Source organism: Trachinotus anak, unplaced genomic scaffold (assembly GCF_046630095.1).
Source record: "Trachinotus anak isolate AG129_WGS33_773 ecotype Australia unplaced genomic scaffold, CSIRO_AGI_Tana_v1 ptg000032l, whole genome shotgun sequence".
Lineage (NCBI taxonomy): Eukaryota > Metazoa > Chordata > Actinopteri > Carangiformes > Carangidae > Trachinotus > Trachinotus anak.
In genome coordinates this window covers 1,345,001-1,370,115 of record NW_027273883.1, presented here as the reverse complement: position 1 = coordinate 1,370,115, position 25,115 = coordinate 1,345,001, and the positions used below count along the sequence as shown (strand labels likewise).

General features: G+C 41.6%; 1 protein-coding gene across 4 annotated transcripts in view; it reads left to right on the top strand.

Annotated features, from left to right (window-relative positions):
* Positions 1–25,115, top strand: part of bbs9 (Bardet-Biedl syndrome 9) — a 171,356-nt gene that overhangs the window by 47,519 nt on the left and 98,722 nt on the right. For 3 of the 4 annotated variants that reach the window (XM_071470944.1, XM_071470945.1, XM_071470947.1), the window contains exons 15-19: positions 1,560–1,574; positions 10,044–10,184; positions 11,832–11,927; positions 13,339–13,511; positions 13,758–13,910. In XM_071470944.1, coding sequence (XP_071327045.1) covers positions 1,560–1,574; positions 10,044–10,184; positions 11,832–11,927; positions 13,339–13,511; positions 13,758–13,910 — 578 coding nt within the window. The remainder of the gene's footprint in view (positions 1–1,559; positions 1,575–10,043; positions 10,185–11,831; positions 11,928–13,338; positions 13,512–13,757; positions 13,911–25,115) is intronic. The other variant, XM_071470946.1, reaches the window with a different exon arrangement.

The window sequence follows — 25,115 nt, the reverse complement described above, 5'->3', positions numbered from 1 at the left end:
AATGTGTCCTTGACATTAGATGATAATTAAAAAATTCAGAATATTTGAATAACAGGCAGAATGATGTCAGGAGAGAGAGAGCGTGCTGGAGAAGGAGACAGCCGTCAGGAAACATGACTTTCATCAGGTTTAATAACTCGTGAACCGTCTGACTCAGCACCTCAGTGCCTGTTTCTCTGGCCTGCAACCTGCCATCTGCTTCTCATTCACCTTCACAGGAAATCCTCTTCGACCAATCAAATCAGAGCTTAATCTGCCAGACGTCTATTGCTGCGGCCTAAAGGTTATAGAAGCAGGACGCTGACGGTTCAAATCCCACAGCAGCTGGGAAAATCTGGCGGTGAGGAGCAGGGATAAGAGATGGTCTCCCTTCATAAAATTTTTTCATAGTTCAGTGTTATTTTTCTCCTCTCTGTGAACGTTTAGCAGATCTCTAACAGTCCTCAGCAGATTTTTATTGTTCCACATGAAATTATTGTAAAACTGAAGAGACAATATAAAAACATAGGAACCAGTTATTTCCAGTTGCCATTGAAAGCAAACACAGCCTCACTGCTACAAGCACATGGAACCAAAACTTATTAGCTTAATGCTTAAAAATAATGGGATTTTTCCATCGACTGGCTAACAAACATTAGCATATATACATCTTCACATCAATATGGAACATTTAAAACTTACACCTTTAATCTAATGTGGTATTACTCAGATATAGAGTCAGTAAAGGTCCTTTAGCTCATGGTGATCCGCTGTCTGCTGCTCCCTACCTGCAGGTTTGGCACCGTCATGATGGAGGCAGAGCCGGAGAAATTATCTATTGATTACTTGTTAATTGTCAACAATGTGTCGATATCAGTACCAGTATACCAGTGACTGCCTTTGGTTGACGACAGTCTGAACCCCGGTGAACTCAGCCAATGTGGAGTTTGGCTCGTCTCATTGGTCGTTTGGTCCATCACCAAACTATACACTAACTGCTCACAGTGTGACATCGGTTCAGCTCATTTAGGTTCACATATAAACACAGACAGAAGAAAAGCAGAAAGACTTCACCATGCATTGACCATCATGGTCTCAACATAAGAGTTTCTCAGTTTTCCTCCCTCCTCCCAGAGCATTCTCATTTTCTAAAGTACCTTCTCTTTTTTAAACCAGTGAAACTCTTGATAGTTATAATTTTATTAGAATATCGATTTCTCCACATTCTGTCAGATCAGTTTTCACGCTAACCCCTTGATGAGCAGCTATTTAATTTGGATTTGGACAACTTATCATCTTCAGGATTGTTTTGGCTCAGTCGTTCTCCTCCAGTGGAACTTTCCAAGTGTGTGGGAAGGCGAAACCAAGTGTGTGTTTTTGACTTTGTGTGTATGTTCATATGGAGGGAAATGGAGGTTTTCCCAGGGAATCCCCTCCTGTTTGAACCGCAGAGTCCAATTCCTCCAGCGCTGCTTTGTTACTGATCTGCACTGAATGAAACTTGACAGGAGGAGTGATACCTCTTTCTTCTGCTGTCTCTGTTTTTTAACCTTTAACTCTTCTCTTCTTCCTCTCTACAGAGCTGAATCCCAAAGGTAAGTGTTTGGTTAGTAGTGCTGGATAGAATAGAGCAAGTAGAAACACACACACACACGCACTTTATTAAAAAGACAAATATGTAGACATACTCTACGCATATACATATATTTACTGTATTTTGGGACATACAGTTCACTCCAATATTCTCAGAAATGTTCATATAATCAAAAATACATTATATGCATTCCAACACAAACACACACACACACACACACACACACACACACATGCACAGTATTTCTGTATATACAGGAAGAGCCTGCTGCCTACTGTTTATGTTCCTGTAACATGATACTTGGCATGCACACATACACACTTCCTCACTGTATGGAATAAGTAAATATCCATTTATCCTTTTATCCTCTGTGCAGTTCACACACACACACACACACACACACACAGCAAAAGGCAAAGCAACATACATACAACACAAAAATACACACACACACACACGCACGCACACACACACACACACACACAAAAACACACACACAGTGTGTCTTCCAGCTGTAGTGTTCCTAGTCGTCAGCCAGTGTTTGTTTTAGTCCATCTGAGTTTGTGTGCTCTGATACAGGGTAGGATGTCCTGTAATCTATAGTGGGCTTAGAGGCCCTGCAGTAGCACACACACACACACACACACACACACACACACATACACTCGTACAGCAGTGTACTTTCTTTCTCTTTCTCCTTGTCTGAACTGAAAATCATCTTCATATGCAGCGACTGTGCATCAGCCAAATATGTAAACAGCCAGACAGACAGAAAGATAAAAACTGCAGCCGAGCCTTTAGGACCAGTGTTGGTCGATACCAATAATGAGAGAGCTGTTAGGAAAGTTGTTGGTTTAAGGCAGATGAATGGACACCAGCCTTTAGGAGACAAGTTTAGCAAACAGTGTGTACAGTACTGTGGAGGTGGAAATCAATATTGGCTGAAAACACTCTGAATGTCATTTATTAGAACTACCAGCAGCAATGTGTTTCACTCAGTGCTTCAACAAACCAGGGGCTTCATTACATTAAGAAAATATGTCCTGCACCGGTGTCAGCATTACAACAACCTAATGCAGCCGGTGTTTTTAAACATTAAGCCGTAGGTTATTCAGACTGTTGACTCATAAAATCATGCTGCAGATGGATGTATACTAGCTCCATAAGTTTACATCAGTTGAGCTGAAATATCTTTGAACGAAGCCTGGTTGTTTGTGTTTGACACATTGTCTCAAACTGCCAAATTTTGTCATTAGTTTTTTGATTTATACATTTTTATAATTTTCATCAAAAATATTACAGCCAACGCTGCAGCATCGTTGAGGTTTGGAGCTCAGTCATTTTCACAGAACAGTCAGATTAATAATAAAAAGAGCGGGATGTGAGCTGTGGTTGTCTTGCATCAGAGGCTAACGTGTCCGTCAGTCATCCAGAGTTCACACCTGGACTTTCTGGCTGTGAACAGGCCCCTTTAAGGCAGATCACTGATGCAGAATAGCTGCATATGATTGTGATTTGTTGAAGACTGGGGCGTGCTGTGACTGTACGTGTATCATAGAGGATATAATAAAAAGACACACACACATTTGATACACACATATCGGTTCTTTCGCATGCATACACATCAACTCACACACACACAGCTGACATCACTGCAGCTGCAGTGAGAACCTGATCCTGTACAGTGGTCCTCTACTCAAATAAACTCTGTGGTCTCCCTCTGTTTCTGACACACACAGACACACACAGACACACACAGATTCCAGATGATTGGAATCAGAGTCCTTTGAGACAGCAGTACAGAGGAGGTACAGCAGCTTTAACAAGTAGCAGCAGCGGTGCTCACTGTGATTTTAAGTGTGTTTAACATTATCACCGGCACTGTACGCAGCTATCAGGGGGACGTCAGGTCAGATGTTACAGGATGTGCTGTATAAGAGGATTCAGATATATCCACACTCATCCCAAACGGCAGATTACAGAAGAATAAAGGCTGTGAATGAACTGAGAAATCTGTAAGACAAACACAGTAACCTCAGTTTACTGTAACTGAGAAACAGTGTTTAGTCACTTACTCACTCTTTGGCTTCAGTCTCGCTGCCGTTCTCAGTTCCAGATTTCTGAATTGAATCATCTCCTCAAACACCAACAATCTGCTGTTTTTCTTTCCACTGTATCTCGTCGACCTTCATGTCATCAAAAGTGACTAAAACTGTGACATTTGACGTAGGTGAATGACGCAACATTTATTTATTACCATGGCAACTGACACAAATCCTGACCCACTCAGCTCCTGTGTAAGCGACTGCAGCAGAAACGGAATATGTTTGAGTCAGCTGGAAAGTGTTGCAGCCTGTTGCTGTTCACACTGATCAGAAAACATGAAACAAGTCACAGATGATGGAAATAAAATCACAACGGGGACAGTTGAAGCTGTTTTGTGTGAAAACGCTCTGGTTGTGTTCAGGCTGACATTAGCTCTGTGTTATAAAAAAGCAGCCAACACGTTCGTTTCACTGCGTCTGCTGCACACGCACCGTGAGGTTTCCAACAAATCAGCTCCAGCAATAAACGGTAGGACTGACGGCTCGACTTTAGTCACGATGCCATATAACATCATCAGACAACATTCATCTGTTTCCCCTGTGATCATCAACACCAAGGATAAAACGTTAGTCGCTGTTATGCGTTTTCTAGTTGGTCTAATAATGTAATAATCCACTGTGTAGTCTTATGCTGTCTGATTTATGGATGTAGTTCTCCTGGATCGTATTTCATGATGCCTCCACGCAGCGTCAGGGGTTGTTCCAGTGTTCGGGTTGTTCGTCCGTCCATCTGTCCGTCACATTCTTTTGAGCGTGATATCTCAGTAATGCCTTGAGGGAATGTCTTCAAATTTGGCAGATTTTTGTGGTCAAAGGTCAAAGTTCAAGGTCATAATGACCTCACGTTCTTGTGACTGTGATATATCAGGAACGACCTAAGGGAATTTCATTACATTTGGCATAAACATTCACCAGGACTCAGGGTCAAAGGTCATAGGTCTAGGGTCTGGTTGCGCAAAATACCTTAGTAATAAGTTTTCTACTTAAGTATGGCACTTAGGTTGAATTTCTCTTTAGTTGAGGGAGTTGCCTCAGCTGAGAATCTCTTAAAAGGTTTCCTTAGTTAAGGCAAAAAATTAAGGCATTTGCAGCAGTGAAAGAGATTTTACAGCAGCATCATTAGCAGCGTCTCCCACTCTTATTGGGATGTGTTCATTTTCTTCAGTTATCGGCATAAACTCGGCCATGTTCCACTTAAGAGGTTGCTTTGGTTTTTTTTCCTTACTGTGGTCACTAAGGTCTTTTATGCAGCTGCTTAACTGACTTTAAGTGATTCAAAACCTTGAATACTGAAGTGAACATTTGTGTAACTGGCCCCAGGTTTTTGGCCATAACTCATGAATTCGTACACTAATTATGACACAATTTAACACAAATTGTTAATAGGATAAAATTATGAATTTTATAAGGTCAAAAACTTCCCTGTAACATCATAATGTTTTTCAAAACACCTTTGGCCATTATTCAGAAGGAGAGATTGTGATCATATCAAACTTGACTGGTTGATTTTGAATTTCCCTATAGGGATCAATAAAGTATTTTTTATGGTTTATCTTTAATAATCTGTATTTATCTTTGATGGAGGTGTAGCAGCATTTTCACACCAACGTAGCCCCTTCAGTTTCTCTGGTGCTACTTTCAGTCTAAAGAGTTGCTTCATCTCAACTTGTCAGATATGAAAATGATGAATTTAGCAAATTGCAACACAATGTGAAAATATATTTCTAATGTTACAAAAGAACAGAAGTCCATATTTGAGCTGTACAAGTAGAAGTTTCACATTGTCAGTTCCCACAAATCTACTGTAACACCTTGACTAATTAGTTTGAAATCAAAACGTTCTCAAAGTGCATTTAATCACCTTCTCAAGTCATTGGTTTCAGTTTCAATTTAAAGTTGTTTCCTCGATAAAGCATGTATTTTCCCTGAGGGTCGACAATTAGTAACACAATACAGCAAAGAAAAATAATATCTGAATAAAGTTCAAATCAAACGGGGATAAAGCCTTTAGGCAGATGTTGGTTGTAGGTTCACATCAGGTTCGGGGGTCGACAGTGGAAACAGGTTGACTCCTGAGAACAAGGTTTGATTTTCAACATGGTTCATGTTGTGTGTGTATGTGTATATTTAACATGGTGCAGCTGTCAGGAGCTCCTTAAGGGTCTTACATATGAAAGTATGAAAAGTTTTTTGAAAGCTGACTTTGTGAAATTGTAGAAACACTGAGCATTCAGGTAAATCTCTGTATTGTGGGTGTAACCTGGTGGTGAAAGCCTGGGAATGTACAGAGGTGGAGTGGAACAAGACGAAATTTACTACCACTCACACTCACACTCACACTCACACACACACACACACACACACACACACACACACACACACACACACACACACACACACACACACACTCACACTCACACTCACACTCACACTCACACTCACACACATACACTCACACTCACACACACACACACACACATACACTCACACTCACACAGTGGTGACTAGTAAATGGTGATGCTGAATTTGAGATGGAAAAATGTTTCCCCAGGTCTTTTCCAGCCTTTCATGACCTCCACTCCCTTCCTCTTCTTCCATTTCACCCTTTCTGTCCCTTCCTCTCTCTGTCTCTTCTCTCTGATATCTTATCATCTTTCTTTTCATCTCATTTATCTCTGCCTCTTTCTCCTTCTTGTCCCTTTAACTTTTTGTAACTCTACTTACTATATATTACTTTATATTTCCTCCTCCTCTCTTATTCCCCACCCATCATTCATTAATACCAGAGGACAGAGTTTCAAATGTAAAGCTCCTCACAGCAGCCTGAACACACAGGTAACCCTCAGTGTGAACATAAAACATCCCTTGCTATGTTATAGTGTTTGAGAATAAGGTAACTTTATGTTGCATCTAAAACTTTGCACTTTGGTTTCACTGGTTCAGTTTTAGGGCTTCATTACTCAATCCCTGCAAAATTACATTAGTGAACTAAATATCATCTTATTACCTGAAAGAGAGGCTGATAGCAGGAGGAGGTTCAGGTTCACTCTGCCGGTTTAGAGGTTTGGATTTGATTGTCCCCCTGAAGTTTGGATTCATCAATGAGTAAATATGAATATTAAACGTTTCAGTAAGTGGCTGCGCTGCAATATTAACTATTAACCCCGCTTCCTGAAGTAGACTAAAATGGGTTCGCTGAGATATTTTTTGAGTGGCAGCACTGTTGCTGTAGAGCGTTGCTGTGTGTTTATATTTGGTTTGTTGATTCAGCTACTCAGTAAAATCTACTGTGCACTTTTACATCAGACAGTCAGATAATACAGATACTGTTTTTAATAGTTTTTCTGGTGAACTTATTAACTATAATGGTCTCCAAAGCCTCCACTTTCCTTCTGAGATTCATAGTTTTAACTAGTTTTAACTTTAACTAGTGTGAGCTATGGTAGGCGGGGAAATAAACTTTTTTTGTATGTTGAATATTTGATATTCAGCAGAGCAGAATGATGCTTCAGTCATGCTGATGTGTTGTTACTGGTTTGAATCTGTGCTATCACAACAAGGATCACTATGACAGGAGGGGGTTTAAAGCACCATACCTGTTTCTGCCTACAGTATTTATCCATTCATTACATATCACATCTACTTTACCTTAACATTGACCCACTTTCCAAAGCATAACTCAGAGTTCTTGGTTTTTTCCTTCCTCTCAGGCAGCCAGGGGTTTCATTCATCTCAGTATGTTATGAAATTAATCTTGGAGAGACTTGAAACCTGTTTGAGTCGGGCAATCCATCACAGTGTACATCACGTCTACTCTGATTATTGTCAAAGTTACTTAAAAACACAGTCACAGGCTTGAAAATGGTCTTCAGAAAGTTTAAGTATATGCAGTGTGTAGTAAACAGGATATGAAATTACAGAAACACTTTTCTCCCGAAATGAAATGAGGAATAAAATAACACACCAGTTACTTAAAAACACTGAACATGTTCATGTATTTGGGCAGAGATCTGGATTTGATGTTTCTGCTTTTAAATGACATTTTTTTTGCCAGAACTTTCCTACTTTGTTTAAAGTATTATTTTCACAACTTGGAGAATTGTAGCATTGAGACTGAGGTTTGCTTTCTAATGCATGAGTGTTGCTGGGATGTTAGCATCACCCTCGTTCCTTCGACTAAAAGCCAATGGGATTTTTAACTTGGTGTTTTGGATTACTGCAAAAAAAATCTGTGACAAACAAATGTTAATGAAGCCTAAATACAGTAAAAAGCTAATGTTGCTATAAGGTCGGCTATAAACTCACTGCACCACGGTCACATGACTTCATCGTCACCACCACTAACCCTCAGCCTGTAGTCTGATTCAGCTCTGAGCTCTTCTACAGAAGCCTTTCCTCTGACAGAGTTAGTGACAGTTTGTAGAAACATAGCGAGGCTGTAAAGGTGGACTGGTGAGGAGGTCAGTTTGACATTTCACGTCCCAAAAAAAGCCTGTTGTCACTTGTTAGCAACTGCCCTTTTTTAGGAGACATAAAAGCTTAAAGTAATCAGGACTGGGGTATTCACTGACGTATTTAATGTAGTACAATAAAAACTTATTTCAGCCATCTAACCAAAGATTCATTCAAAAACCCATCATCTTTAGGGCGAGGGAACTAGAGGAGCTAAAATGCAGCTAATTTCCAGGTTCTTATACCTGCAGCACTCTGTACTGAGTAAATATACTGTGTCAACCTTCTGCATATTCACTTTGTCAACATCTGTGTCTACCCCTCTTTGTTGTGTTTGTTGGATGTGATTTGTTGTTTAGTTATTCACTCACCCCGGAGGAAGGGTCAATGAGAAATGAAGCGAGTGACGAGAAAAAGTTCGTCTTCCTCTCTAAAACCGTTTTCTCTTCATGACTTTCTGCTGTTTTCCTTTGCTTTGCCTCTTCCCCTCTTCTCTCTCTGTCTCACTTCATGCATTCAAACCAAACCAAATCATTGATATAATCACATAATAGTTTAATGTCTGCAATGAGAAGGTGCACAGTAGTTGCAGGTAATTATTGCTATCTGTAATAACCTGGAACATTCCATAATTAAACGTTCCTCCCTCCCACCCCAGCTGTCATTTCTCATATTATTTCTCTTTCAGTCTCTCTCTCACGCTGGGTTTATTTCCACTCGTTTTTTTTTCAGCTCAATTCAGGTTTTCTCCCTCTCCTGTCGTTAGCTCACCTCCTCTCCCCAGGTTCCCTCGCTCCATCTCTTCTCAACAACTGTTTTTTTTCTCCATCCCTCCTTTCCCTCGCTCTGTTATTCTAGCTAAGTGTAGATTTCTGCCAAGCTCAGCACTGCTTAGGCTCAGAACATAGTTATAGTTGGCCTTAATTCCCCTCCTCCCCTCTTATTTTTTCTTCTCAAAATTTCACTCTGCTTTTCACAAAACTTCCCTTTCGGATCTTCAACAAACACCCCTCCACAGTTGGTGTTGATGTTGAGTCTCTTGGTCTCGTAGCTCTCAGATACTCATGTAATCTGAATATCTGCAGTGTTGACTGTGTTAACAAATGTTAGCCTGACTGCTGTTTGGAGAGAAAGCCTAAAAGGAGATGTTGGACCTCGTTTGATTCGCTGTAGGGGAGTTTGGCGGAGATGGGAGCCACTTAATGGGGAAGTGGGTTTTGACTGTAAGGCTGATTGGAGAGTAGCATAAAATAATGCAGAATAAATCAAACTTTGCAGCGTTTCTATCATCAAAAATGGATAAAAGTAATGAAGAGAACTATATAGTTTTAGTTTCTATTTTGAAAATAAACCATACCAAGAAACGGTTCGTTGGAAAATGGAAAGGACTAAATTGTGAACAAGAACAAAATGCAACAAAAGTAAAAGTTTGATAATAGAGCTGCCAGCATTAACGCGTTAATCGTGAGATTAAGGACCAAGCATAACACGTTTTTTATTTTTGAATAATATTAATCTCATGCCGCCAAAGATTCTTTATTTTACACCGTCACTGCTGCTGTTACCAAAGATTCTACAGTGCTACGTTCTAGAATCTCTGGATGCTACTATTTTGACCCTTTGAATCGAATGAGCTGGAAAATAAAAATATAACTTACCCAGAGCTCGTCTACAGATAAATAAATGATCAGACGTCTTCATAATTACACGTCAGACATGCTAACATTAGCTTCTAGTTCAGAACAGACTGACGGGTCTGTGTTGTCATGCAAGAGAAAACAGCTCTGAAATGCAAAATAATAGAATTTTAATCATGTGATAAAACATGTGATTAATCACAATTAAGAAAAATTCATCGTTTGACAGAACTATTTAAATTGCTTTTAAATTTTGACAGATGTTCTTTTTCTCAGGAGTTCCCAGGGTTCTCCAGTCCAGGTTCAGTCTTCCTCTGGCGTTGGTGTGTGTTCCTTCCTCTCCAACCAAAAGCACCAAGTTTAAGATCACTGTGGATACCAACCAGCCACCAGTCAACCTCAACTCCATCTTCCCAGGTAACACATGGACACACAACCAGACGCTCACACATACTGATGTTCGACTGATGCCGTTATCAGTTTCCCAAACAATCAAAGGTCTGAATTTAATCATAGATTTCTATAAACCAAAACACAGGAGGCTCTGTTTGAACAGTCCAAAACAGTCTACCACAATTTAACAGCACAAATCACAACGTTCAACTTCTGTCATGTGATATGATGAGAAGTATAAATAAATGTTTGGGTCCAGGTGATGATTGGGAAACACTGTGGCAGACTCTGATGGTGCGAAACAGGCGGAGTGTATGTGCAATGTGTTCCCACCTGTGTAGCCACATTTACTCTCTTGACCATGCGTCCTTAAAATGACAGTGAAATACGGAGCCACTCACTTCAGACCAGCATTTTGTTGTTTCCACTGCCTTAAGATAGCAGGGCGCCAATAATGCACCTGACCACACCTCATTTAAAGACCAACATGCCCATCGGTGCTCACATGAGCACAAGTGTTTTTGCTATTTAAATAGCGTGGGCACAGGATGGGAAAACGACAACTGTGTTGGTCTGAAACTAGCAAAGACACTGACATTGTGCTTTGCACCTGGTGTAAGGTGGGGCCCACGGTCCTGGTTATGACTGGAGACAGCGTGATGTTGGCACACCTATGATGATTATTTTTCCTGGTAGTGCCTCTCTGCCTGTGGGTGAAGGTGGCTCTGAGGGTTTCTTATAATTCCAGGGGTCATGATTACTCCAAAATCTCTCAAGATGAGTATTTTGGGGAAACCTGGACCAGAAGAACATAGATTTAATTTACACAAATTTTAGATTGTGGAACATGCAACTATTAGTCATTTGCTTCAGTGCTGTATCTTGGTTTTGGGAGGGAAAAATTAAATCCCTTTGTGCTTAAGTGTGTCCTGTGTCCTGCAGTTCTGGTTGTGATTTTCACTCAAAACAAAAACATTGTAAATTAATCAGAACAGATAATGATGGGAGGCTGGAGCTCAGCAGGTAGAGTGTGTTGTCCACTAATCCATTAGTTTTGGATAAGAGCGTTGTATAGATGTGGTCCATTTACAAAATCAATCAAGTGTATCAGTGATGAAACAATCATCTGCTCAGTTTGTCTCAGATGGAAACTGAGTGACCACCGGAGGGCGTCACACGAAGCCCAGCGACATGAGCATGAACAGGAAGCTGGGGGGGTGGGGTGGGGGGGGCTGTGTGATGTGTATACATGTATGTGAATAATCAACTGTTGTATCTGTGTGTGCGGTTGTGTATTTATATGAGTGTGTTTATGCACGTTTATTTATTTATGATTCTGTGTGTGTGTGTGTGTGTGTGTGTGTGTGTGTGTGTGTGTGTGTGTGTGTGTGTGTGTGTGTGTGTGTGTGTGAACCCTGGGAATCTCTGTTCTCTTTCCCACTTATCTGACAATCGGCTACAATCTGCAGCTCTGACGTCTAAACACACACTTGGTGTTCGTACTGATTGTGTGCTTTGTTCCGTGAAGAGGGATTTGCCTGCTCATATTGTGCGTCTTTGTGATACAGTGTGACTGTATCTTGTTCACCTTTGTTGGCGTCCTGCATCATGATAGGCTGTCCTATCTGTCTCATCACACCGCTCTCTGTCTTTCTGTCTCTCTCTCTGCAGAGTTTTCACCAAAATCAGAAGATAAGGATGGGAATACCTTGGCTCTCCAGTTCCTGTCAGGAGCCAAGGTTACTGTGCAGGCCTCCAAGACCTCCCGTGAGTCTGACAACAGCACTACATGATGAACGGGATTTTCATAAGACAGTGGTTTATCTCCATCAAGACTGGTGCAAATGTGGAAATGATCTGTCTCTGATACAGTACTGGTTTCAGGGCTTTAAATATTTACCAGATGCCATTTCAAAATGGTATCTATATTTCTTGATGTCTTTGTGTTTCTCAATGATTCTCTAAACATATTGATACCTTTTTGACACATTTTTATTCCTCTATGACTCTTAAATTATCAAAAGTACCTTTTGATAACTTTTGGTTCCCCCTGAGCCTTTTACTATAATTTACATCAAACATCTCGCAACTATTATAGATTACAAAACAACATTTTTTGATAATTCACACAGTGTGACAACATTCAATAACTCCTGATGCCTTTTAAATCTAATAATACCTGATAATGTTGCTGTCTGATACCACATTTCTATAGCTGTTTTTGATACTTATCATTTCTCTCATTACTTCTATGGATCTGAACAAACCTCTTCATACTGTTAACTAAGAACATTTGATTTCTCTTAATTACACCTTACAGAACTTTTCGTTGTGACTCTAAATCCTCTTTTCCATTGGTCTAAAAACCTGCAAACATCCACCTTTTGTTGGTAATGGAAAACGGTACAATCGGCTCCCGGGTCAAATAACTCTGCAGTAGACATGAATATTTATCAGCGTTGATATAAAGGTAACACCCAGGTGGACACACTAATTTTCCCCCCTTTTTTGTGCTGTAAAGTCTTTCTGAGCACACAAAGGTAAACTCACCTGTCTGCCAGTGCTGTTAAACCAGAAACACTGCAGCTACACTGAACGAGTGAGCTGCAGCCCTGAGATAAGTTTCAAAAACACACAATCACTGATCGAAGCGTCTCATACAGCTCTGGCGCTGAAGGGAGGACCAACCCAGGGATGAGATGGTGTGTGTGTGTGTGTGTGTGTGTGTGTGTGTGTGTGTGTGTGTGTGTATGTGTGTGTGCTCGCTGCATGTGATGATGTTGCTCCCTGTAGTTGTGTGTGTCCTCTCAGGTGAACTCGGCTTTTTTAGTAGGTTTACCCACGTTCAAAAAACCCTCTTATACTAACTTTGGTGTAAAAAGGAAATAAAACAGTTAGTAACTTAATACCTTTGACGCCTCTTTGGAACCTTTTGAATACCTTTCCACACCTGTTCACCAGCCTTCTTTACTTCTCAAATTACATTAATATGTATTGAACTCATCACACGGGGATCGATGTCCCATTTAAAACAGTAGAAACTGTATAAGCATAGACTCCAGCACTTTTTGATACTTTTATCACCATTTTAAAGTCTTTTCTATTAACTTTCATTCATATTTATAACTGTTAGGTTACCTCTCCCAGCCCTCATGTATCATGGCTGTCTGTTTGTCAGAGCGTTACCGTATCCAGAGCGACAGTTTTGAGGACATGTGGCTGGTGGTGAAGGAGCTGGTTCAGAGGTTCGACCATCATTTCTCCAAACTGGGAGTCAAGGACTTCAAGAAAAGTTTCAGTGGACCGCTTCCACTGCAGGAGTACTTCCTGTCCGTAGATCACCACTTCCAGGTACAAACACACACAGCTGACAACATAACTAGATGTCAAGCAGCAACATCCACATCTGCTGAAGTTTGTTTATAGCTGATGCCTCAGTTGATTTTGAGAATGACTCAAACCCGCTGGTGTTTCCAAGTTGTAAATCGAGAAGTCATCTTGTGCTTCCTGTTGTTTGATGTGAAATTGAAAGAGCTAATAATTTGTAAAACATATTACAAACATGTGTCTAACTTTGTCTTCCTGTGCGTGTGTTAGTTGCGTGTCAGTGCTCAGCAGTACCAGGACCTGCTGTCGGAGCGAGCGGTCCAGTTCAGAGCCATCCAGCGCCGCCTGCTGACTCGGTTCAAAGACAAAACCCCTGCACCGCTGCAGAACCTGGACACACTGCTGGACGCCACTTACAGCCAGGTCAGATACACACACACACACACACTCTCTCTCACACACACTGTTCTATGGTGGGGACTTAAATTACCCACTTTAGGAATAAAAGACAATTGGTCTCTGGAAGTAGAAAGTTTTTGTTGGAAGTTTAGTTCAGTTAGTTCAGCGTCTGGTTAGAATGGAGGAGACCCCCAAGCGGACCAGGAAAATTGCTGGAGGCCAAATATCCCATCTGGCCTGATGACACCTCAGGAAGCCCCAGGGGCCACTGGAGGGCACAGCTGGGGCCAACCTGACTCACCCTGCTGCCACTGCAACTTCTCTGCAGACAGTAGAGACTTTTTGATTGTTTGACTCTTGCAGGTGAATTTTACCTTTGCGAGTAAATATTGTGATGTATTTCATTAATACACACAGACACACACACACACTCTCACTAAGCAATGACGTGTTAGTATAGATTTACAGTGTGAGAGTTGTGTTTTGCTGATTTATGGACTTCCTCTCCTTAGGTGATTAGCTGTGAGCTCACACCCAGTTGGACACACACACACACATGCACACACACACTGTAAAGTAAATGTGCACAAGCATGAAGTCACATTAGTTTAAACAGATAAAACCTGTTATTGATACACTTGTACCTATGTGTCAACTCTCTCTCTCTCTCTCTCTCTCTCTCTCTAAAACATAGACTACTGTGTGTGTGTGTGTGTGTGTGTGTGTGTGTGTGTGTGTGTGTGTGTGTGTGCTGTAGCTGAGATCAGAATGAAGCTGATTTTTAAACAAAGCAGCCGTTAAGCTTTTGTGTTGCCCTTTGTCTAACTTTGACGTATGGGAGGGTGGAACTACTTGTACTGTCAGTGTGATGTTGTGTGTGTGTGTGTGTGTGTGTGTGTGTGTGTGTGTGAGAGAGAGACAAAGTGATGGTTCCTTGCCCCTGCTGTTTATTCTAGAGCCCAGCTTGGCGGTCATGAGCTCCAACGTCCATTAGCTTCTCGTTAGCGTAGCGAGGCAGCGTGACATCATCTCTTCATTAGCTGTTGGAGCTGTCAGTATGTCACCGCTTGGCTCTGTGTGATCAGAGTCGCTGTCTCTGTGCAGCACCGTGCTCTAACTGTACATTCATTTAATGCACATTAACTTTCAGAGTTCAGAGACATGGTTGGAGTTTAATGAGAGAAAATTAATGAGCCTGTTGAAGTTCTTAATGCTGCTCTAATCCAAATAAACATTGCTCACCTCAGATTGGCCTGGTTCTTGCCAGGATAAGCTATCAGGGCAGCAGAGCTAAACATGTCTGCTTTAAATGTTAATATGCTTGCTCTGTTTAATGTAAACTGCCTTAGAAGCTTAATCAGCAGCACTTACTGTGTCCATACTTCATCAGACAGGCCAGACAGGGATCAACAAAATAATTTGCAGAATTTAAGCTCATTGAAGTGAAACCTGTGTGTTCATAAAGTGTATTAATCTCCTGTGGAGGTGTTGTCATGTCGAAGGACAGAAAGAATCAATAAAAACAGTCACACTGAGTCACACACAGTCACACACAGTCCACAGACCACCTGTCTCACCTGAGCTCTGAAGAGTCACAGAGTTACATAGTATGTTTGGAAACCAACAGCATGTGACCCCTGCCCTGCCCCTGCTCATTAATTAACTCATTTTATTTATGTGGATCCCTATGAGCCACTACCAGGGTAGCTACTCTCACCGGGGTCCGCTCTGTTATTATGTGTTAAAACAGCTTGAATCTCTGTGTGATCTCAGCTACCAACTGGGTCACAGGTCTCAGGAATAATCCCCCAACTTTATAACGCAATGAAAAAAACTACACAACAAAAACAAACACACTCACAGAAACTAAAACATGAATAAAACAAGAGTCACTCCCGTCTCTTAGCAAACATCACCTCACAACTCATGGCGTGACTAATAAAATGGTCATTATTATTATTATTTTTGATTATTCAGTTTCGGTAAACTGATGGTATCACCTGTATCCAAATGTTTTACTGATGTTGCTGTATTATCACATATTCATCACTATAAAACTTTTAGAACCTGAATCTGCAGTTTGAGTTTTGTGTCAAAATGCCGTTGCTTCACTGCGCTCACTCTTTCTCTCTGTCTGATATTCAGCTCTGATATCACGACTCTGCCTCCTCAAGTTAATGTTTCCTGCTGTCACTCCTGTCCATCACCCGCTCTCTCTCTCGCTCTCTCTCTCTCTCTCTGTCTTCCTCTCTTCCCGCCATCCAGCGGCTCACATGCGGGAAGTTTCTGACACACTATACACTTTGTAATGTATACACACTCGCCATAATGGAGGCTATCGACGGCTGGTCGGAAGAGTGATGAATGGGTCAAATTAATAATTCATGTCAGTATTAGGAGCCGTGCTGCTGAGGCCAGTTCCAGCTCAGCTGTTAGGATTCTGTAGTAGGACGGGTTTCGTGAGGATATCGCGTCCCCATTTTAAATAAAATGTTGACAGGAGAGTTGTATAGACCAAAAATCAAATATGCTTTTAATTTGATTATTTGGTGTGCATTTTTTAGTTTAATCTATCCGGACAATCTACTACTGGACTTTCTTTCCTCAGTTACTATCAGTTCACTCTTTCCCATTTTTCATTTTTCTTTTTAAGTGTGTTGCCTTATTTCTATTTTTCAATTTCTTTTATAAATTTCTGTCACTTCACATCTTTCTGTTGTTGTTTCTTACCTTGAACAAGGTGCTGGTAGACAAACCAGTGAACAGTAGTTCAAACAAGTGCAGCTTTCAGCTCCCCGTTTTCATTATGTTTAATACCTTGCTCAGTGGCACGTCAGTGGTCTTAACGAAGGAAGGTAGAGTGTTATTCCTCCACTTTTCCCATCATTATCTTTTTCCAGTCAATAGAAACCATCTGAATCAATGAGTTCCTGGTCAGAAACCTCACAGGACTGTTTCATAGAGAGTTTGTGGATATTTACCTCATGAAGCCGTGGCCTCATGCCAGCAATCACACTGTTGTTCAAAAGGGAGGAATGTGCGGCCAATCAGGAATGCTGGTGAACCAGGCACCTTTCATTTCAGCCTGGAGGAATGTCTGCTGGGTAAATTTTCAGCATCAATCTTGGGTGACGGGGGGGGGGGGGGCTGAGGGGGATTTCCCCCTCGTTAGCGGTGTGCGTCTCCACATGCAGCCGCCGACGAGCCGTCAGAGATAAGAGGAGCAGGCTCCCTGTGAGAATACTCTGTGGTCGGCTGTGCATTTATTCAGCAGAGGATAATATTTCCATTGTTCATGCTGCCTTTATGGGCCTATATTTTATTCATGAATTCCTGAGAGCCATGTCTGACTTTATGTGTGTGTGTTAGCACAGGAAACTTTTTCATCTGGATTCCAAAAAACACCCGATGATTGAACCGTTGGACCAGCCGAACGTGATTGATGAGTTCAGAACAGAGTGAGAACCATGAATGATTGTTTGTTACGTGTCAAAGTGACTTGTAGAGAAGAAAAACCAGCCATGGTTGTTTGGTCACTGATGTTAAATCCCAGCTCTGCTCTTCTGTCTCCTGTCCTGATCTGAGGTGTTTCTCCCCCACCTCCCTCTCCTGTCCCTCCTTAAAAAGCAATCAGTCATCACGGCCCCTGTGTTTTACACTCTCCCCTCTAACTGGTGTTTGATTAATCTGTGGCAGACAGAGGTTAGCTTGGTGCTAGTGCTTCTCAACTAACTACCGCGCTAAACCCACTCAGATCCGAGGGGAAAACCTGGACTGTCACTCAAAGACATAAAAACTAAAAGCTCCAGAAGGAGTTTGTGGAAATGGATGAAGAGAGGCCAAAGGGGGCAGAAAAAAGGGAGGGAGGCTTTTCAGTTTCCATAAATATTTTCCCCGGCGCTGTTTCCTCTGGAGGTGAAATGTCCGTCGTTTGTTAGTATTAGCATTAGCGCTGGGCTAGCGAACACTGCCGTCTGGGAGGTGGCAGGGGAGGAGGGGGGAGGAGGGAGCCGAGATGGGACCGAGCCAAGCTGAGTCTCCCTGTAATTATGAGTTCAAACGCTGGAAGAGGACGGCTTGCTGACTGACGGGGTGACTGACAGGCTGTCCAGGGGCCTCGCAGGGCCCCTAATGGAGGCTTCTGGTAGACAGCAGCTTGATTTATCTGGCCCCAAATGGAGCTTTAAACATGGCTAAACACAGATCCCACTGTGGAGCGCAGGACCACCGCCATTAACAGCCGGGCCTCTCACTCCCTGTGTCTGCATGTGTGTGAGTGCATAAAGAAGTGTGCATTTCAAGCATGTGTGTGTATATATGTGTGTGTACTCATGTTTCATTTGGCCATTTGTGTGTCTTCACATTCACATCCATGACTGTACTGTTTGTGTACTCATCTGTATATTCATATTTCAGTAGATAGATTTTAGTGCACATTGGTGATGCATGTGTCTGTGAGCGTGCAGACGTCAGTGACTGCATTCATACATGTGTGCGTGTGTGTGTGTGTTTGTAAGTGCAGGCGTTTTAGCAGATTATGTCTGCATGCTTCTTCCTGTGTGTTTTCATGTTCCCTTGACGTCCAAAAAATAAGGACCGTATCCTAAACGGATGCATGGACGACCAACTCAAACCTGATGTGCAGAAATCAGTTTCGGTCACACAGACCTGATCCAAGGACAGTTCTCACAGACCCGAGGATAAGTGGAGTGAGCAGTAAGCAAAGTGAAGAGACAGCAGAATACATGTCTCTGAGAAGTGAAGCTTATTTCATTAATAGAAAAAAGGTCTTGTAAATATGTCCATGCACCTTTAAAGTAAATGATTAAAGTATTTCAGTTTTGGCAATGAAACTGGTGTAAAAAATATTGTGTACATATGGAAGTTCCCAGATGTGTGTATCTGCGTGCATACCTGTTAGTGTGTGTGTGTGTGTGTGTGTGTGTGTGTGTGTCTGCTTGTAGAAGTGCTTGTACTCTTGTCTCAGTTGAGTGTTGGTCAGTTTGCACATTAACAAGTGTGTGTTCATGAAGAGAGAGTGTGTGTGTGTGTGTGTGTCCATGCTGAATGGCAGGCTCTTAGGTGCCTTGTGTGTTTGTGTGTCAGATTAAAGGACCGATGAGAGCCGGGAAACTTCCTCTCTCTCTCTCTCTCTCTCTCTCTCTCCTTCCCCACGGAGATGTTTCACCTCAGAAACTCACACACTGACACCCATCAGTGCTCCGTCTCCCTCTCCCGCTCCTGTTCTCACACTGAGCCCCTCTCCAGGCTGAATGGAGCACAGAGAGGTGGCGGTGGTCTGGTTTGTTTTCCCTCAGACAGGCTGTTTATGTGACTGTCTGTCTTATCAATGAATGGCTGTCTTTCATTCAGCTGACTGACACTCAGTGTCTCACTCTGTGTGTGTGTGTGTGTGTGTGTGTGTGTGTGTGAGATGGGGGTGGGCTTTTTCCAGGATGTGGGATTTTGTCCTTTTATCCTCTGAAGGGGAGCCACAGCAAAGTCAAGTTTACCTGTACACACACACACACACACACACACACACACACACACACACGTAAAGCCTCCTGTGGCTGATGCCAGGTGTTTGCCTGCCAGGTAGGCTGGACGCTGCTTTTCCCCTCATATAGTCTTTTAATAACTTTTCCTTTCATGTGATCATTCAGTTAATTATGTCATGTATCATGTGACCTCTTTGACCCCTGACAAGTACAAAGGTCTTTGAGTCTTAGCAATAAAAATAAGTTCACATGTCAGTACAGATTGAATTTAAAGATAATTATCACCTCGGTACCGTCAGCTCCACGGAGCTCTGTCGTGTCGTTCAGTTCATTGTTTTGGTTTCACAGCTGCTGCAAAGTCAGATGTTTCCCTCAGGAGTTGTTGAGACCAAAACTGAGCTAATGAGAGTCAATATTGGATCCATCAGGATCCATCAGGAGCCAGGATTATGACTCCAGATGAATCCTAATGTTGCTTAGTCTACAAGTGTTTCCTGACATGGCAGCTGTGTGAGGTGATAATATATCAGTGTGAGGTTGACAGCTTGTTGTCCTGGCTCCCAAAGAAGTGACTAAGTCCTGCACTTCAGCAGCTACTGGCTGAACTCTGATTGTTTAGATGTGTCCTTGGGATAATGATATCCAGTCTTTACTGATGCTTCGTCCATGATGTGTTTGTATTTTCCAGTGTCTGTAATCTGCAATGACTTCTATTCATTTTTCAACTCAAAGTTAATAAGAAAAACAGCCGTGAAGTTACAGTCAAAAACTGTTTGCTCCTTTACAATGAGAAACAACTGTGTTTACTGACTTGTGGCTTTTTTTTCTGTGGACAGCCTCGGTCACCCCCCCTCCCCCCGGTCGTCAGAGGAATTTCACAGTAATCAAATACTTGGCTCTTACACTCAAAGAAAAGATGGTGATAATGAGTAAACGAAAGCGACACAGTGATGTGAACTGTTGTCTCCTCTGTAATATGGTTTTTGGTGCTATAACAACACACCTTCATACTTTAACCACATGAGGTCGATAGTTCAGATTAAACTAAGTTCATTTTAAGCATCAGAACAAACAGTTGATGCCGTTGTTATTCTGCTGCAGTGCTGCTGGTTTCCTGAGTGAGATTGAATCAAAAAACTAGAGAACAGCTGTTTAAAATAATCAGCAGAGGAAACAGGTTTGTTCCACACGTTTCATTATATTTGTTAAACCAATCTAATAATAAAAATAATAAAATAATTTGCAAATGTGATCAGATTTCATGTGTTTGTCTTACACAGTTCCATTTAAATTTTTTCTTTTATAATCTCTTTCTCTGCTTCCCAACTTTGATTAATCCTGAGCACCAAGTCAGCTGATGTTGTCAACTTTATTTCATTATTTTGGATTTAAATCAGTCTTCCACTCAGTTCCTGGTAGCATTAGATCATTAAAAGTCTTTTTAAGGTCAAAATGTTTCAGATTTAGCTTTGTAAAACCTTATTATACTTGTAGGATCAGATAAATGTTCTGTGATAGAGCTTTGGTTCTCAGCCCAAACTGAATCAGCGCTGCCCTGACCAGACGGGTTCGGGCCGAGTCTGGCTCTAATTTCACTCGATTTCCTCAGGCTCGATCGGGTCAAGTTTCATTTTATTTATCTTCCCCAGATTTTAATCAGGTTCGGGCTCATTAAACGCTGTGGCGGTTGCGGGCGGGCTCACACACAATCCACACAGCGGCTCCAGTCAGGTCAGGCCAGATTTCTGGATCCGACATAAGCTGGAGTATGAAATTCACATAAAAAGAATCACAGAGGAAGAGAAGCGTAAGGATGAAACATCTGTGCTGCTCTGTATCAGACAGACATAGATGACCTGCCAGAGGATTTCCTCATAGATGTGGTTGAGCTGGAGGAGACTTTATTATTAACATATGGATGTGGTCGGGGTGGGAGGGGTTAGAGACTGTTGCAGAGGGGATCAGAGGGTGGAACGCAGAGAAAGATAGAAGAGATAGACAACATATGTAGAAATACAAAGAATGGGAATTTTGGATTTACTATATATAAAGATATGGAAAAGAAGAAATATGAGGAGATGGAATGAGTCAGTTCAAAAAGAAAGATGGATACTGAAAGATAGGAGAGAGGGATAGAAATACCAAGAGGTCAAGAAAAAAAAGAAAAGAAAGAACAAAGTGTAAAGATCAAGAGGAAAAACTAAAGAAAGAAGGATGAAAACTGTTCATCTCTTTCTCAGTTTATGGGTCAGAACGATGCAAAAAGAGACAAAGATTTGGAAGCAAAAAGAAACAGTGATGGAAGAAGAGAGACTGATTCACAAGAGGAAGAGAGGAAGAGTGATGGAAATAAAGATCCAGATAGAGGCACAAAGGAAATGTAGATAAAGCAACAGAGGTACAGAGGTAATATGAAAAGATAGATCTGAATCAGACAGAGTCGTAAACAATCTCCTCCTCCCTCCTTGCCTCTCCTTCCCCTCCTGTCCTCTGATCCCACAGCACAAAGAATCAAAGAACGAATCTGACTTTTATTGTCTGTTTTATTTCCTATTGATCTGCTTTCATCTGTCTGCTGTCTGTCCTGCAAATGACAGACAGCACCACAGAGGACAGACACAAGAGAAGGAGTGGAAAAGGAAAAGAGAGGGGTCACTGAGTTCAGGGAAAGAGGCGGAGTGGGAAAAAGAAGAGATAAAATACAAATTAGTTACATTAGAGAAGAACAGACCAGAAGAAGAAGTAAGCTCAGGAGGAAACAGTCAAACGCCACAGTGTAGGGGGAAAATAATAAAAACACAGTGTTTAGAACGAATGAAACAACGAACAAACTGGAGAAATTATTGTGTGACAGAAACGTGACAGACAGTGAAAACAGAAAACAATCAAAGCTAAGCTGAATGAAAGACAGTGACCCCGGTGTCTGCAGGTAAAGGGAACTAAAGGTAAACACACAAAAATGTATAGAAAATATTCTGAAGAGAAATTCGTCGGTAGGATCCTGCTGTGCTCCTTTTCCCCCTAAAATATTCAAACTGAATTTTTTATCCAGTGAATATATTGAAAAAAGTTTCCCACCATGCTTACCACATCATTTCTCATTGTGTTCTGTTGCTGGGCACCAAGCAGAGATTTAATAAGTCATCCATGTTGGAAAGCTGTCACGCTGGGAGGAGATTAAAGAAGCAGATATTATAGACTGGAGGCTTTTTTCCTGCAGCTTTAATTAAACTGTCTGATTGTTCAGTGCCAACAGTCCAGATCTGATTTCACACCCCTCTGATGGTGGACACTGACATGAGAAGCTCCACCATCACCGTTAACCACCCTGGTAAAGATCGTGTTGACATCTCAGCTCTTTCTGATCGGTGTCAAAGGTCAATTTGACCCCGTGCTGTGGTCAAAACTCCCTGTCTCTTTTTTCTGGCACAGACGTTTCGACTGTAACATACAAAACCACAACAGGGTGCTGTTTACATTCTGCTTTAGTTGTGGGAAGCTGTTGTTTGGCCGTAGAGTAAATGAAATCAACTGTGCAGCTCACAAGACAATGTGGGGAGTTTGATGCCGATGGCCATGTCTACCACAGACTGTAAACTTGTACACTTTCAATGACGTTATGAGTGAAGAGACCTGAGACGAGTGGTGATTGAAAATGTGCATTTGTGTTCTGCTCTAGTGGGCGAGACTGGAGTGAGAAAATATGGGGAGAAAACACATTAAAGTCGACTTTTCATCTTAAACACCAAAGAAAGTCAAAGATTTTAAATTAAAATAACCAGAAATACTCAGCCCAGTCAACCAGCAGTGGACCTTGGTTGTCATAGTAACATTAATAAACACGAGGATTGTACCGAAGGTGGTGTACTTACCTTTGTTGCCATGGTTACTATAATAACCGTCGTAGCTTGGTTAAGTATGGGAAAAGATGGTGATTTGGGTTAAAATAAGTTCTTCCTCAACATTAGACGATCTTTGTTGTCATGGTTACATGGGAATCGAACACCGCTCTCCTGGGTCATATTCATCCATCCACCCCAACCTCCTCCTGACGTGGACTTTGTCGCTCTATAAACTACGTCACCGCACTTTTCCCTTTGCTCCTGTCATCATTACTACGACCACTAGATGTCGCCTAGCAACAGAACCTAACTGTGGGTCATAGTGACCTGCTGACAGACGACCTGTGGGCTCGTTGGTTACAGGACAGTCTCATAAATTCATTTATATAGTAAAGAACAAAAGAAAATAAAGAAAACAAAGTAAAGGGAACCTTTTTTTTTGTTGCATCTTTCGCTCCCTCATCTCTTCATCTCTGTTTGTACTAAAGATCTTAAATAGACACTAAAGAAATATAACAGCAGGCAAGAGTCTTATGTTTGTGTTAATGTAAACTAGAAATGAAAGTAAAAAGTCTCTGAAGATGAAGTGAAGTAGAATTTTGCAACAGAAAACTGAAATTAAAAAATGAATAAAAGTTAGTTTCAGATGTCAAGTTGAATGCAAGTGAAAATGATGAAGAGATGTAAATAAACAATAAATTAGCAGTAAAAGTAGCTATAAAGTAAAAATAAAGCTGAAGTCGGCCGTGACATGGACAATATGGGTAGAGTAGATTATACAGCCGAGTTCAAACCACTGGAGCTTAGTAAACTGTGATTAATGTTATCAGACTGATTGTGTTGCTTTGTGTTTAATATCCGATCCCAGGTCAGCTCAGACTAATCAGGCTTTGTTCAAACCAGCAGGACTCTGTCTGAGGGCCCACAGAGGATACACCTCCAATAATAAGATTACACACACCAGCATACAGTCACACACACACACACACACACACACACACACACACACACACACACACACACACACACACACTGCACCCACATGATGGAGGAAATTTACCACATGCATCTGATGAACGAATTCCTGTCTGTTAAGGAAATGCCATTGCAACAATGATCTCTGTGTCTGTGTATCGTTCCATTATTTAATTAGCAGTAAACATAGCTGTGTGTGCAGCCCGTCATGTGGTCTGCATGTATAGAAGCCATATGCACAAAGTGCACAAAGTTGGCAGTCTGTCCAACTATAACAAACTGGAACAATATATACAGATCTGCATTCAGAACTGTAGCTAATGGATTTTGGGCATATGGTGGAAAGTATTTGTGCGTGTGTTTATGTCTGTTCTAACTTGCACAGTGAGACGACAGAGAGAAGCGAAGGAGCTAAGACTGAGGAGGGATAAGCCAGAAGCCAAATCTGATGCATCAGTGTTTGGGAGACTGTCCTGTAAAAAACTGCTCCATAGGTTGTTATAGTTTATTATGACCCGTAGTTACATTCTGTTGTTAGGTGACCTCTAGTGGCCGTCAGGTGATGTTTCAAACCAAAAGTCAACATTGTTTCTTTTATCCATGACTGTTCAACCTTAGCTGCATGTTTAGTGTTGTAACCATGACAACAAAAATCTTCTAACTTTAAGGAAGAACATATTTTAACGCAAACCTCGATCTTTTCCTGAAGCTAACCAGGTAGGTTTTGTGCCTAAACTTAACAAACTGTGGCTGTTGCACAAACTTAACCATGTGTTTATTATTGTAACCATGGCGATGAAGGTCTGGCACGCCTGCTGCTGGTACGCCCCTGTGGGTCGTATCCAGATGCAGGGACAGAGCAGGGTCGTTTCACATTAAAACAGCTTTTTAAATGTCTTATTTTGATAGGT